Source organism: Saccopteryx leptura, chromosome 1 (assembly GCF_036850995.1).
Source record: "Saccopteryx leptura isolate mSacLep1 chromosome 1, mSacLep1_pri_phased_curated, whole genome shotgun sequence".
Classification (NCBI taxonomy): domain Eukaryota; kingdom Metazoa; phylum Chordata; class Mammalia; order Chiroptera; family Emballonuridae; genus Saccopteryx; species Saccopteryx leptura.
Window position 1 is genome coordinate 335756504 of NC_089503.1, and position 13216 is coordinate 335769719.

The 13216-nt window shown below is 47.9% G+C and overlaps 1 protein-coding gene across 4 annotated transcripts in view; it reads right to left on the bottom strand.

Moving 5' to 3' along the window:
* The window catches only part of ANKRD6 (ankyrin repeat domain 6), a 256918-nt gene that overhangs the window by 38299 nt on the left and 205403 nt on the right, over positions 1 to 13216 (bottom strand). For 2 of the 4 annotated variants that reach the window (XM_066358880.1, XM_066358882.1), the window contains exons 4-5: positions 6517 to 6615; positions 3308 to 3406 (exon numbers count right to left, since the gene is read on the bottom strand). The exons of 1 other annotated variant lie outside the window; for it this stretch is intronic. In XM_066358880.1, coding sequence (XP_066214977.1) covers positions 3308 to 3406; positions 6517 to 6615 — 198 coding nt within the window. The remainder of the gene's footprint in view (positions 1 to 3307; positions 3407 to 6516; positions 6616 to 13216) is intronic. One more of the 4 variants, XM_066358883.1, reaches the window with a different exon arrangement.

Sequence of the window (13216 nt, forward strand, 5' to 3'; positions counted from 1 at the left end):
ATGTAATTCCCATTGCCCACACAGCAGGTTGTCTCAAAGTTGTTGGCTTCGTGACAGTTATTAAGTATGTGTTGAATAAATGAGTGAAATAAATCTGATGGTTCTAGAAATATATCATAGCAAAATTTACTTTGCCAATAAGAAAATATCAATTTTGCTGAAAAGCATTTGGATCAAGAAAATGAAAAACCATGGCTAATAATAAACTAAACATGGTACATTCATAACATGGAGTATTACTCTGCAATAAAAATCATGTAACAACATGGAAGAATGTTAAAAACATGCAAAGCGAAAGAAGTCAGACACAAAGGACTACGCATTATGATCCATTTAGATGACAATCTGGGAAAGATGAACAAATCAGTGGCTCCTGGGAGCGGGCAGGTGAATGCGGGGTTGCCACCCAAGGACACAAAGGAACTTTTTGGGGTGATGAAAATATTCTATATCTTGACTGTGGTGGTGGTCAAAACTCATAGATAGTACCTAAGAAAAATGAACTTTACTGTATATGAATTATATATACCTCAAAATCTACTATTAAAAAAATATGAGCCTGAGCCCTGGCCGGTTGGCTCAGCGGTAGAGTGTCGGCCTAGCGTGCGGAGGACCCGGGTTCGATTCCGGCCAGGGCACACAGGAGAAGCACCCATTTGCTTCTCCACCCCTCCGCCGCGCTTTCCTCTCTGTCTCTCTCTTCCCCTCCCGCAGCCAAGGCTCCATTGGAGCAAAGATGGCCCGGGCGCTGGGGATGGCTCTGTGGCCTCTGCCTCAGGCGCTGGAGTGGCTCTGGTCGCAATATGGCGACGCCCAGGATGGGCAGAGCATCGCCCCCTGGTGGGCAGAGCATCGCCCCTGGTGGGCGTGCCGGGTGGATCCCGGTGGGGCGCATGCGGGAGTCTGTCTGACTGTCTCTCCCCGTTTCCAGCTTCAGAAAAATGGAAAAAAAAAAATATATGAGCCTGGCCTGTGGTGGCGCAGTGGAGAAAGCACTGACCTAGAACGCTGAGGTTGCTGGTTGGAAACCCTGGTCTTGCAACAAGCAACCAATGAACAGCTAGAGCGAAGTCACTACTTCTTGTTATCTCCTCTTCCTCTCTTTGTAAAATCAATAAATAAAATCTTTAAAAAAAATGACCTAGGTAGATATACTAATAGACATTTTCCCCACCCTAAGTAATAAGCACAGATTTCCCAGAGGCTGCTAAACTTACCGAGTAAAAAGTCCATTTCTTAATATAATGGAATATTATTCAGCCTTAAAAAAGAACAATCCTTAGCCATGGCCAGTGTGCTCAGTGGCAGAATGTTGCCTGATGTATGGATGCCCTGGGTTCCATTCCTGGTCAGGGCACACAAGAGAAGCACCCATCTGCTTCTCTACCCCTCCTCCTCTCGCTGCTCTCTCTCTCTCTCTCTTCCTGCAGCCATGCCTCGCTCCATTGGATGCTGAGGATGGCTACTTGGCCTCTGCCTCAGGTGCTAAAAAATGGCTCCAGTTGTAAGGGAGCAAGGGTCCCAGATAGACAGAGTACTGCCCCCCTACTGGGCTTGATAGGTGAATCCTGATTGGGGTGCATGTGAGAGTCTGTCTCTGCCTCCCCTCCTCTCACTAAAATAAAAAGAAAAAAGAAAGAAAAATCCTGTCATTTGCTACAACATAGATGAACTGGAAGATATTAAGCTAAATGAAATAAGCGAGACCAAAAAAAAAAAAGACAAATATTGCACAGTATCACTTAGACGTGAAATTTTTAAAAGGAAGAAAGTTAAACTCAGAGGAACAGAGTAGAAACGTGGCTGCCGGGGGCAGGGAAAACAGAGACGCTGGTAAAACGGTACAGACTTTGAGTTATAAAGAAGGTCTCAGGAGCTAACGTACAACATGGTGACTAATTGATAACACTGTCTTGTAGAATGGTTTACCAAGAGAATTTAAGTGATCTCACTAAATAAATGAATGTAAATGTGTGAACGGATGTGCTAATTAACCTGATGGGGGAAATATATCACTCTCTATGCTTTAATATGTAACAGGATGCTACATTCTACTTGTCAGTTATACCTCAATAAAGCTGGGCCGGGGCAGGGGGTGGGGAAGAACCTTTACAGAGGTTTCCCCAGAGACTATGGCAGGTGCAGAAGGTACCAGTCCTGTGTTGGAATGGCAGCTTACCACCTCACCTGTGCTCCCAACATCCTCCGCTTCGTTACCTGGAGCAAGGACTCAGGGCTTTCCACAATGCTTTGGGGGCCCTGCATAGGATAGGAGGCAGTGTGGCAGAGCAGACAGACCTGGGCTGGTTTACGGCCCTACCTGAATCACAAATGAACCGTATGTTTTAGTCAAGGACTCCATGGGCCTACTGCTTAGGCTTCCTTATCCATTCAGTGGGAACTACCTAAGTCTCAGAGTCAGTATAAGCTTACCAACTCATGTTTCAGAACAGGTACCAGTTCAAAGGAACGGAGCGGCCGCTGGGCTGCCAGGCAGTGAGCCAGGCATTCATTACTGGAGATATGACAATACCCGGCTTGCTTCTTTCCCCCAAGCTTTTGACCCAAGAGGAAACCTTGAGAAACATTTGAGCGGTAAATGACAACACAAAGCTGTGTGCAGTGCCTGCCCAGGGGGCCTTCTGGGGGGAGGCGCTGAGGGGAGGCCACCGTCCTGGGAGACGAGCTCAGAGGTCTGCAGGCAGCGAGGAGAAGCAGGCTGCCCCTGCGGGAGTGAGCAGACAGAGGGAGCAGTGAGCCCAGGCTGACAGCACAGGAGAAACATGCTGGGAAAGGCAGAGGGAAGAGGCTGCAGACGTCAGCTGAGGCCACTCTGGGGAGGCCCTGGGACAGTGTCAGGCAGACGACCTTTCCTGCAAGATGTCCAAGCAGGACCGAGAGGGGACAGGCCAGCTGGTCAGTATGCCATCAGGCTTCTGAAGTCCAGGGACACACTGAGCGTGGAAGGACAGGACAGATGCAAAAGAGGCGATGAGTGATTGGAGAGGGGACAGAGGGAAAGAGAGAGAAGAAACGCTACTGTCCCTTCCCTGTCTCCATGAGGACAACCACGCTCTAATAAACCAACAGCAAAGCAGTGAGAGCCAGAAGAAGCCGTGCCGGCCCCGCGGGTTCTCTCGCTCACCACGCAGACCGTGCCCACGAAGGACTGTCAGGCCGTCGTCTCCCTGCTGGGCTCTGCTTGCCCCCTGAGCTCCCTCTGCTGTGGGAGAGGAGGCTCCTGCCACAGGGAAGGAAGCAGCAGCCGTCCTCACCTGAATGAGTTCTGGCACCTGTTGGGCCTCACCTTGTTCTTGGCAAGCACGTTGGCTCCTGCTTTAACGAGCAGCTTGACTGACTGGCTGAAGCCGTGCCAGGACGCCTCGTGCAGGGCTGTGTTCCCGTCCTGAGGAGTGCGCACAGAGAGAGAGCACGTTACCCACAACCTCGTTCATCTCACTAACATCCACTCATCAGACTGTGTCCCTAAGGCATGCTACAGGGTCCTTCTCAGCTGGGGTTTCTCATTCTCCCAGAAACGGTACAAAACAAGTGCCATTCTAGATTCATGATGTACAGTGGGTGCCTTCGGCATTGGGGATCAAGTCTCTATGGGAACTCCAGTGGAGAAAGGCACAGAGACGTTTAACTGAAAGTAACATCAGGATAAATAACGTCTACTCCTTCCCACCTCCATCACCCCTTAGGTTCCGCTCTGCTCCTGACTCCAGAGAGAACCCTGCAAAGATCAGGAAAATACAGAACCCGGCTTCATAAATTCCAGGGCCCAAGAACCAGATAGATAAGTTCCCCCTCCCCTCCTTTCTCTTCCTTAATTTAAATCTCATCTAGCTTAATCCAAAAGCCTCAGAACTCCAAAGAAATGAGTAGGAACTGAGGAAACAGTGATTTATAAATAAGATAAACAAGTGTCCTTGATATGTAGCTTTTAAATAAAAATCAACCAATTAAAACCTGACCAGGCAGTGATGCAGTGGATAAAGCATCAGCCTGGGATGCAGAGGACCCAGGGTCAAAACCCTCAGGTCTCCAGCTTGAGCGTGGGATCTTAGACATGACCCCATGGTTGCTGGCTTGAGCCCAAAGGTCGCTGGCTTGAAGCCTAAGGTTTCTGGCTTGAGCAAGGGGTCACAGGCTCAGCTGGAGCTTCCAGTCAAGGCACATGTGAGAAAGCAATCAATGAACAACTAAGGTGTCTCATCTCTTTCTCTTCCTGTCTGAAAAAAAAAATCAATTAAAGAAAACCTGTATACTAAGTGCAATGAATTGAGTGGGGTGGGGCAAGGAGGTCAGGGTGTTGGGGAGGGAGAAGCACAGAGGGAAGAGGTAGAAATACCCTCCATGCTGGTCCAGACCAGGGCACGGGGCAATCAGCAGGGGGTGGTGCAGGTGCATTCTCCAATTATGTCCATAGTCTGGGTTAGCTTTTCACTCAACCACACCAACAGATAAGGCCTAATGCTGCTGACACTCGCAGGGGGAAGCCTAGGGTGTCAAGGACCACAGCACCAAAGGCCAGGGAGTGGAGGATGCTGGAAAAGGCAGCGGCGATGTGTGGCCGAGCCAGTGGGACTGACTGCAGGAAGCAGGGAGCAAGAGGAGCAGTGACTGGAAGGGGCCCGGGCTGTCGGTAACGACCCGCTCCGTGATCTGAGCGCTCACATAGATGTGGTTCAGGTAGCGAGGACTCACTGAGCTGCACTTGTTATTTGGGCACTGTTCTGTATATATACACTTCAATTAAAAATTATTTTAAAAAGACTGAATTGCACTAACTTGTGAAGTTCCATGTTTTAAGACTGTTTGGCTATTTAGGAACACTGGGTTAATATATGTACCATTAAAAAAAAATTTTTTTAGCAAGAGAGACAGGAACAGAGAGACAGAGAGAGGGACAGACAGGGACAGACAGACAGGATGGGAGAGAGATAAGAAGTATCAATTCTTTGTTGCAGCACCTTAGTTGTTCATTGATTGCTTTCTCATATGTGCTTTGACCAAGGGCCTCCAGCAGAGCAAGTGACCTCTTGCTCAAGCCAAAGACCTTGGGCTCAAGCCAGCGACCATGGGGTCATGTCTATTATCCCAAGCTCAAGCCAGTGACACCCTACTCAAGCTGGTGAGCCCGTGTTCAAGCTGGATGAGCCCACGCTCAAGCAGGAGACCTTGGGGATTTAAACCTGGGTCCTCTGCATTCCAGTTTAATACTCTATCCACTGCGCCACCGCCTGGTCGGGCATGCCATTGGCATTTCTTAAAAAATTGATTTTGAAGCCTTGGATGGTTGTCTCAGTGGTAGAGTGTTGGCCTGGCATGTGGAAGTCCCGGGTTTGATTCTCTGTCAGGGCACACAGGAGAAGCGACCATCTGCTTCTTCACCTTTCCCACTCCCCTTTCTCTCTCTCTCTCATTACTTTTTCCCTTCCCACAGACATGGCTCAAGCACACAGGCCCCAAGCACTGAGGATGGCTTCATGGAGCCTCCATCTCAGGCGCTAAAAATGGCTCGGTTGCAAGCATGACCACAAATGATCAGAGCATCAGATGGGGGTGGCTGGGTGTATCATGGTTGGGGCGCATGCAGGAGTCTTTGTCTCCCTTCCTCCCACTTGGTAAAAAAAAAAAAAAAAATGATTTTGCTTACTTTTTTTCTTCCAATATAGTTTTAAAAATTAACTTGCTCACTTATCCAAAAAAAAAAAAAAGGAGGAAAGAGCCAGGGTTTGGGGACATATGCCTTCCCCATCTAGGCCTCCTCATGTCATTACTTCTAGACTTTTTTTTATCTTGATATCATTTATGTTTATGTAGTTGCCCACTGCTGCTATAGAATAGGAGAAGGAATTTTTAAAAAATTTACTTGGGCCTGACCAGGCAGTAGCATAGTGGATACAGCGTCGGACTGGGATGCAGAGGACCCAGGTTTGAGATCTCAAGATCGCCAGCTTGAGCACGGGCTCATCTGGTTTGAGCAAAGCTCACCAGCTTAGACCCAACGTTGCTGGCTCGAGCAAGGGGTTACTTGGTCTGCTGAAGGCCCACGGTCAAGGCACATATGAGAAAGCAATCAATGTACAACTAAGGTGTCGCAACAAAAAACTGATGATTGATGCTTCTCATCTCTCTCTGTCTGTCTGTCCCTATCTATCCCTCTCTCTGTCTCTGTAAAAAAAAAAACAACAAAAAAAAACAAAAACCAAAAATTTACTTGGGCCCTGGTCAGGTATCTCGGTTGGTTAGAGCATCATCCCAATACCCCAGGGTTGTGGGTTCGATGCCAAGGCAGAGCACATACAAGAATCAACCAATAATAAGTGGAAAAACAAATCAGAGTTTCTCTCCCTCCCTTCCTATCTCTCTAAAATAATAAAGTACTAGGATATCTGATACTTTTCCAAAGGAGATTTGGGCTGATTTCATTGTGTTAAATCATAAGTGAGAAGACTCAGGAACGATAATAACATCTTGCATGTAGGCAAGTGCATCCCACTTCACCTTGTCTTGTCGGTCCAGGGCACAACCCTCCTGGATGAGCGCCGCGATGACCTCAGTGTTCCCCACCACCGCAGCCCGATGCAAGGCGGTCTGATCCCCCTGCAGAACGACGTGGAGGCAGGACCAGGGGTCAGCTCTGCCCACAACGCTCATCACTCACTCACTCACTCAATCGCTCTCTCACTCACTCTGACAGAGGACACTTCCCACACAAAGCAGACTGGTCACCACCGTTTGCCCGGTGTGCTTTGCGATCTGGTTAGTAGACAATACAAGCCAGGCACAGCAATTTTGTTCAGTGGGATCCTTAAGCCTGTTGATTGACTTATATTGGCCAAGAGCAATGTAGGGGTTTATGAGGTGTCGTTGGAGGATTCCAGGTATGGCAAGCTATCACTGCATATCTCTAAGAAGCCTCTTCTGCCTGACTAGGCGGTGGCGCAGTGGATAGAGCGTCTGACTGGGATGCGGAAGGACCCAGAACAGTCCTTGGCTGCAGAGTTGACAAGCCTTCACCTGCTGCCTGGAGGGACAGCAGTGTTCAGCTGGACTGTGGCTGTCATATCTGTGAAGAGCGGGTCTGAGGGCAGGACTGTGTGCGCTATGCAATTACAGAAGCAATGCCTGGAATCTTGACTCCCTGCTGAGTCCTCTAGTTCCCTGCTCTCAGGGAAAGCGCCATCCAGCTATGTCAGTGAACAGCACTCGTGACAGCAATGAGCCCAGGCAGGGCTGATGTTGGTTTACTGAAAAGCCAGAGAAAAATGGGCTTTGGAGACAGGTTCAGGTTTAGTCCGGGATGAACTGCCACTGCCACTGCTCCCCTGGTGGCAACCCTAGGAGATGCATGCCTGAGAAGGAAGAGAGGTGTGGGCATGCTCCTGGGAGGGGGAGCATGCGAGCACTCATGATTTGATGTTGGGTGTACATTTGTTGATTGACTTATATTGGCCAAGAGCAATGTAGGGGTTTATGAGGTGTCGTTGGAGGATTCCAGGTATGGCAAGCTATCACTGCATATCTCTAAGAAGCCTCTTCTGCCTGACTAGCCGGTGGCGCAGTGGATAGAGCGTCTGACTGGGATGCGGAAGGACCCAGGTTCGAGACCCTGAGGTTGCCAGCTTGAGCACGGGCTCATCTGGTTTGAGCAAAAACTCACCAGCTTTAGCCCAAGGTCACTGGCTCAAGCAAGGGGTTACTCGGTCTGCTGTAGCCTCACAGTCAAGGCACATATGAGAAAGCAATGAATGAACAACTAAGGTGTCGCAATGCGCAACAAAAAAATAATGATTAATGCTTCTCATCTCTTCGTTCCTGTCTGTCTGTCCCTGTCTACCCTCTCTCTGACTCTCTCTCTGTTAAAAAAAAAAAAAAAAAAAGCCTCTTCTGATATTTCATGACAACACCTCACTGATTTACACTGCATTTACCTCCTTTCTCTGTGATCAGATTCCTGGAATTGCAGACCTTGCCTTTCTCCATCAGAGTGCCAAAGGGAGCTTAACTCTCTCCCCTAACTGCAGCTGAGAAATGGACTAAAAGCTCCGCTCCTAGGGGTATGACAGTCAAGACTGTAATGAGAGAGAGTTCTAAGTACCCTAAGAGCACAAGTGATCTCCACAGGCACTCATCAAGTGAAGTCAAGACTAATCGAGTCCAACCTGGCATCCAGGTTAGAATGGGAGGTGGGTGATCATAGTGAAGTTTTTCCTTCACCAGTAAAAGGAGGCGGATGTATGATTCCCAAGGTCTCTCCTTTCCCTTGAGTTCTGTGATTTGTTTGGTAAGAGTTTTGCATAAATGAAGTGTCCTGGTGGTGAGCCAGAGGGGCAACAACACACCTTGGGGCATCCCTGGACCTTTCCCCAAGAGAGGGAAGAGAAGATATTATAAAACAGAAAACAAGATTTTACAAAGAGAAATGTACTGCTACTTATAAATAACCCTAATGAAATTCCAATTCTTATTATTAAATGCCCTGGAATTTAAAGTAACAATGTACTCTCTTTACAGGCACTGAATTGGAAAAAAGTTCCAGAGATGGATGATAGTGATGGTGACTATGAATGTCCTTAATGCCACTGAGTGGTGTGGTTAAAATGGTAACTTTTATGTTGTGTACCTTTTATCACAATAAAAAAAGAACTTATCTGTTTAAAACTCAAATTCACTTTCTTCTTCTCCTACTCCTCCCCTCCCCCTTCTTATCAAGTGAGAGGCAGGGAAGCAGAGAAACAGACTCCTGCATGCATCCTGACAGGGACTGGGATCCATCTGGCAACCCCAATCTGGGGCTGATGTTCTGCCCACCTGGGGCCACTGCTCCACCGCTTGGCAACTGAGCTATTTTAGTGCCTGAAGTGAGGCCATGGAACCATCTCAGTGCCCAGGGCCAACTTGCTCAAACCATTCAAGCCATGGCTGTGGGAGGTGAAGAGAAGGGGAGGGAGAAAGGGGAGGAAGAAAGGGGAGGGTAAAGGAGAGGGATGGTGAAGCACATGGTCACTTCTCCTGTGTGCCCTGACTGGGAATTGAACAGGGACTTCCACATGCCAGGCTGATGCTCTACTGCTGAGCCAATCAGCCAGGGCCAAATTTACTTTCTTAAAATAAAAAAATATGGCCCCGGCCGGTTGGCTCAGCGGTAGAGCGTCGGCTGGCATGCAGGGGACCCGGGTTCGATTCCCGGCCGGGGCACATAGGAGAGGCGCACATTTGCTTCTCCACCCCCCCCTCCTTCCTCTCTGTCTCTCTCTTCCCCTCCCGCAGCCGGGGCTCCATTGGAGCAGGGATGGCCCAGGCGCTGGGGATGGCTCCTTGGCCTCTGCCCCAGGCGCTGGAGTGGCTCTGGTCCCGGTGGAGCGACGCCCCGGAGGGGCAGAGCATCGCCCCCTGGTGGGCAGAGCTTCGCCCCTGGTGGGCGTGCCGGGTGGATCCCGGTAGGGCACATGCGGGAGTCTGTCTGACTGTCTCTCCCCATTTCCAGCTTCGGAGAAATGCAGGAAAGAAAAAACAAAACAAAACAAAACAAAAAATAAATAAATAAAAATAAAGAAATATCCCTTTAAAAATCTATGAGAAGGCCCTGGCCAGTTCGCAGCCATGGCTCTAATGGTTTGCGAAAGTTGGTCCTGGGTGCTAAGGACGGCTCTATGGCCTTGCCTCAGGCACTAAAATAACTCAGTTGCCAAGCAACGGAGCTGCAGCCCCAGATGGGCTGAGCATCCCCCAGTAGGGGGGTTTGTCAGGTGGATACCTGTTGGGATCATGCAGGAACTTGTCTGCCTCCCTGCCTCTCACTTAAAAATAAATCCGTAAGAAGTGATTTTTATTTCCTTCCTTATACTTTTCAATACCTTCCAACTTCTTTATTTAACATTTAATTTTTCACATCAGGAAAAACCACTATTTATTAAAAGTCTAAGCTCTAACAATATACCAGTAATGGGACTGTCAGTGTCTCATCAGAACCTTTGGTCACTGTTCACTCATAGAATGTAAGGGTTTCCTCAGTGATGGTCAGGACATCGAGCCCCATTATGAGGACTTCATCCCCTGTCCACAGCTTCTCTATCACCGACAACTGCCCTCAGCACCCGGAGCTATGATTCCCAATACAAATTAAGTGTAGCCTTGGTTTTCTCCACTTTCCCAGGCCTCTTATTCAAAGAGGGCCCTTTCTGGGTGGCATGCAGGCAGAAGGATGTTGCCACTGGGTCAGCAGTGGCAGGTGTGACAAGCCATTACATAACCATCTCATACATCTTAAGAAGTGTTTCCAGATGAGGTACACTTCTTGCCCAAACAAGTAAAAATATGAGAAACTGCCCGTATCTTAATTTGTTTTAAGTTTCTATAAGAATTTCCAAGTCTGCCCATTTCCCTATCAGAACATGGATGGGTTTTCCCCAAATGGACCTCAAGTACAATTTACTATTGCTGATCTGACGGGGAAGGTGGCACTCTGTCCTCAGCCAGAAAGGCGAGATTGAGGCTCTCTCTTTCAGGGTAAATACTGACATGACCAGATTGCTAAGAGTTGGAGACCTTTTAATATTCCCACAAACTGCTGGCACTCTAACTTGCACGCCTTGGGCCAATCAGAACCACCTTTTGACATGGCGAAACTTAACCGCTCCATCCATGCTGTGCATCAAGTGTGAGCAATAAGCCCTGAACACACAGGTGTGTGCACCACTCTTGCCACACAAGTCATCACACCCAGGGCCTCTGCTGACCAGGGCGCAGTCTACTCTAAGTGCTGCTTTAGGTCAAATGTTTTATCATGTCTCACAAGCTGCCACTAAAGGATGATTCAAGGCAGCTTTGGAGCCATTGTGAATTATTTGCTTTCAGCATCAATCTACTGTATTTACTTCCCTCGAGATAATTTTCCTTTGTGACACTAGCTTAATGCGAGAAGCTAACTAACTTTTAGGTCAGCCCTTAGGAGTCGATTTCCAGATGGATTATCACGTTCAAGGAGACCTAACAGCTGTGTGAGGCTGCGGTGAGAACACAAACGGTCCTACCCCAGGGCAGATGCTGGCCCTTCCCCGTGGAGACCCCCGTGTGGCACTGCCTGTCTCCAGCCCGTCTTCGTTCCCCTCAGAGCCTGAGTCCTTGCCTCGTGAGTCGATCAGCACCGGTGAAGGCTAGAGCCCGCTGCTCCCCACCCTAAGTGGCTGCTGTTCTTTGGTTGCACCGTGAGTTTTGTCAGCACTAGATGGTGTGATTCCGGGGGAGTGGGGGGGGACGCCTTCTCTGGTGTACAAAACCCAGCTACCCTTAAATCACGAAGATGAGAAGTAAGGGCTCTGTGGAGCAGGAACTACATAAGCAAAGGGCTGCCCTCAGGCCATCCACCCCAGAGCCACTCGTCCCAAGAACATGACACAAACAACTGAGCAAGTGACAGCCTCAACTGGAACAGGGTCAATCACCTGCGAATCAATTTATCCTCCTAGAAAACTAAAATTTACTGTTGAAATATTTCCTCTTTGAAATAGGACACAAACAAGAACAAAACGTGTCCTCGATGCATACTTATTAACAGACCCAAGGAGCAATGGTGACATAATCCTTATATTTCTATATGGCTTAAATTAAACATGAAACTCTAAAACTTGGGGGAAATTTTTAAAAAGCTGGGGAAGGTATAGCACTCTCAACAGCATTTACTCATTATTTATTCAGTGAATACATACTGATCCCCTATTATGCTTCAAGTGCCATGGCATCTGATTCCCTCATTTATTGATTAAAAAAAACAAAACCCACCACCAAAAAAAAAAAAAAAAGCCCAGGGCAGGTCAGTGCCTCGCCTGGGATAACCAGCTAACTCGGGGAGCATGGATGAGCCAGCATCCAAATTGTCAAGGCTCTTTCCACTCACCCCTGTTTCCAACTTGTAAAGCCAATGAACCTTAGGACCGGTCTTTAAAAAGATCAGGTACTTCTGTGGGGTTCGGGCTGCTCTGATGGCATCAGCAAGCTAAGCGCTTCAGTGCAGGGCCATTGCCACCGCCGGCGCCCAGCGAGCATTTGTGGAATGATTAACTGCAAAGAAGCAGAAGGAAAATGCTGCAGCTGGAAACTTTCAGAGCCAGCAACCTTGCAGTTTGGCCCTTTCATTGGGAATATATTGACCTGTTTATAAATGAACTGCCAGCTCTCCATTTTTCTGACATCAGTGTTTCTTACATTGGGATTTTTAAGAGGTTTGGAAGCCCTAAAAATCTAAAATCTTTGTGCTGACATAGTTATAGTATTCTCTCCCACATGATGAAAAAGAGTGAGCAGACTCCAAAGCTAAGCTCATGGAAGAAACCCCAGTCATGCAAGGGTGGGCATGCCCCTCTTCAGGTGGAATCCCGTCCAAGTGACACAGGCAGACACGTTGCAAGGAAGCTCAAGACAGGCTAGGTGCACAAAGCAGTAGGCTGACCTCTTTGTCTCTCTCTGATCTTCTAGGGTTCTTCCTAGCCTTTCTTCTCTGGTTTTTCTTATTTTTTTCTTCCTTCATGCCTTTTACCGTGGCCACAGGGTTCTGGGCTATTTCTGAGGTGGGGACTGTGTGATTGCTCACTGACCAATCAGAGATGGCGTTAGAGCTCCAATGAGAGTTGACAGGATTGGCGGGAAGCAAGAGGGAATTTGCTTCTGGAGTTGCATATTCTAAAGAACTGGTTTCCACGGGTTCAAATTCATAATAATCCCACTCCAGGCCACTGGAGGTCATTCTTCAACTAATTCTCAGTCTCTACCATGACACAAAGAACAGTATCTGTGGAATATGAAGTTAGGGGTAAATGCTTCACACCATGAACATTCTCTGTTTCAACCCATCATCCAAGATAACGTCTCAGATGATAGATAGCTTCTAAAATGATTTTTTTCAATAACGAGTTTCCCAGCATCTTTAAGGAACACCCATGAAGTTTTTCTTCCTCAAATTCTTGCATAAGTTTCAAGGCTGATCATCAACAAGCACAGTAAATACATAGAAAACGGACACGAACCATATTCTGGCAAATGCACTACTTCAGAACCTGTCTTCACTAGTTCTCCATGCCATTGTTTTTATTCTCACCTGTTTGTATACTGTTTTGTTGTTGTGTTCTTATTTTGTTTTGATTTATGTTATCTGGGAGAAGCAACAGCCACCGTGGCAAGCAAGGGCTTTAATTATGCAAAGAGA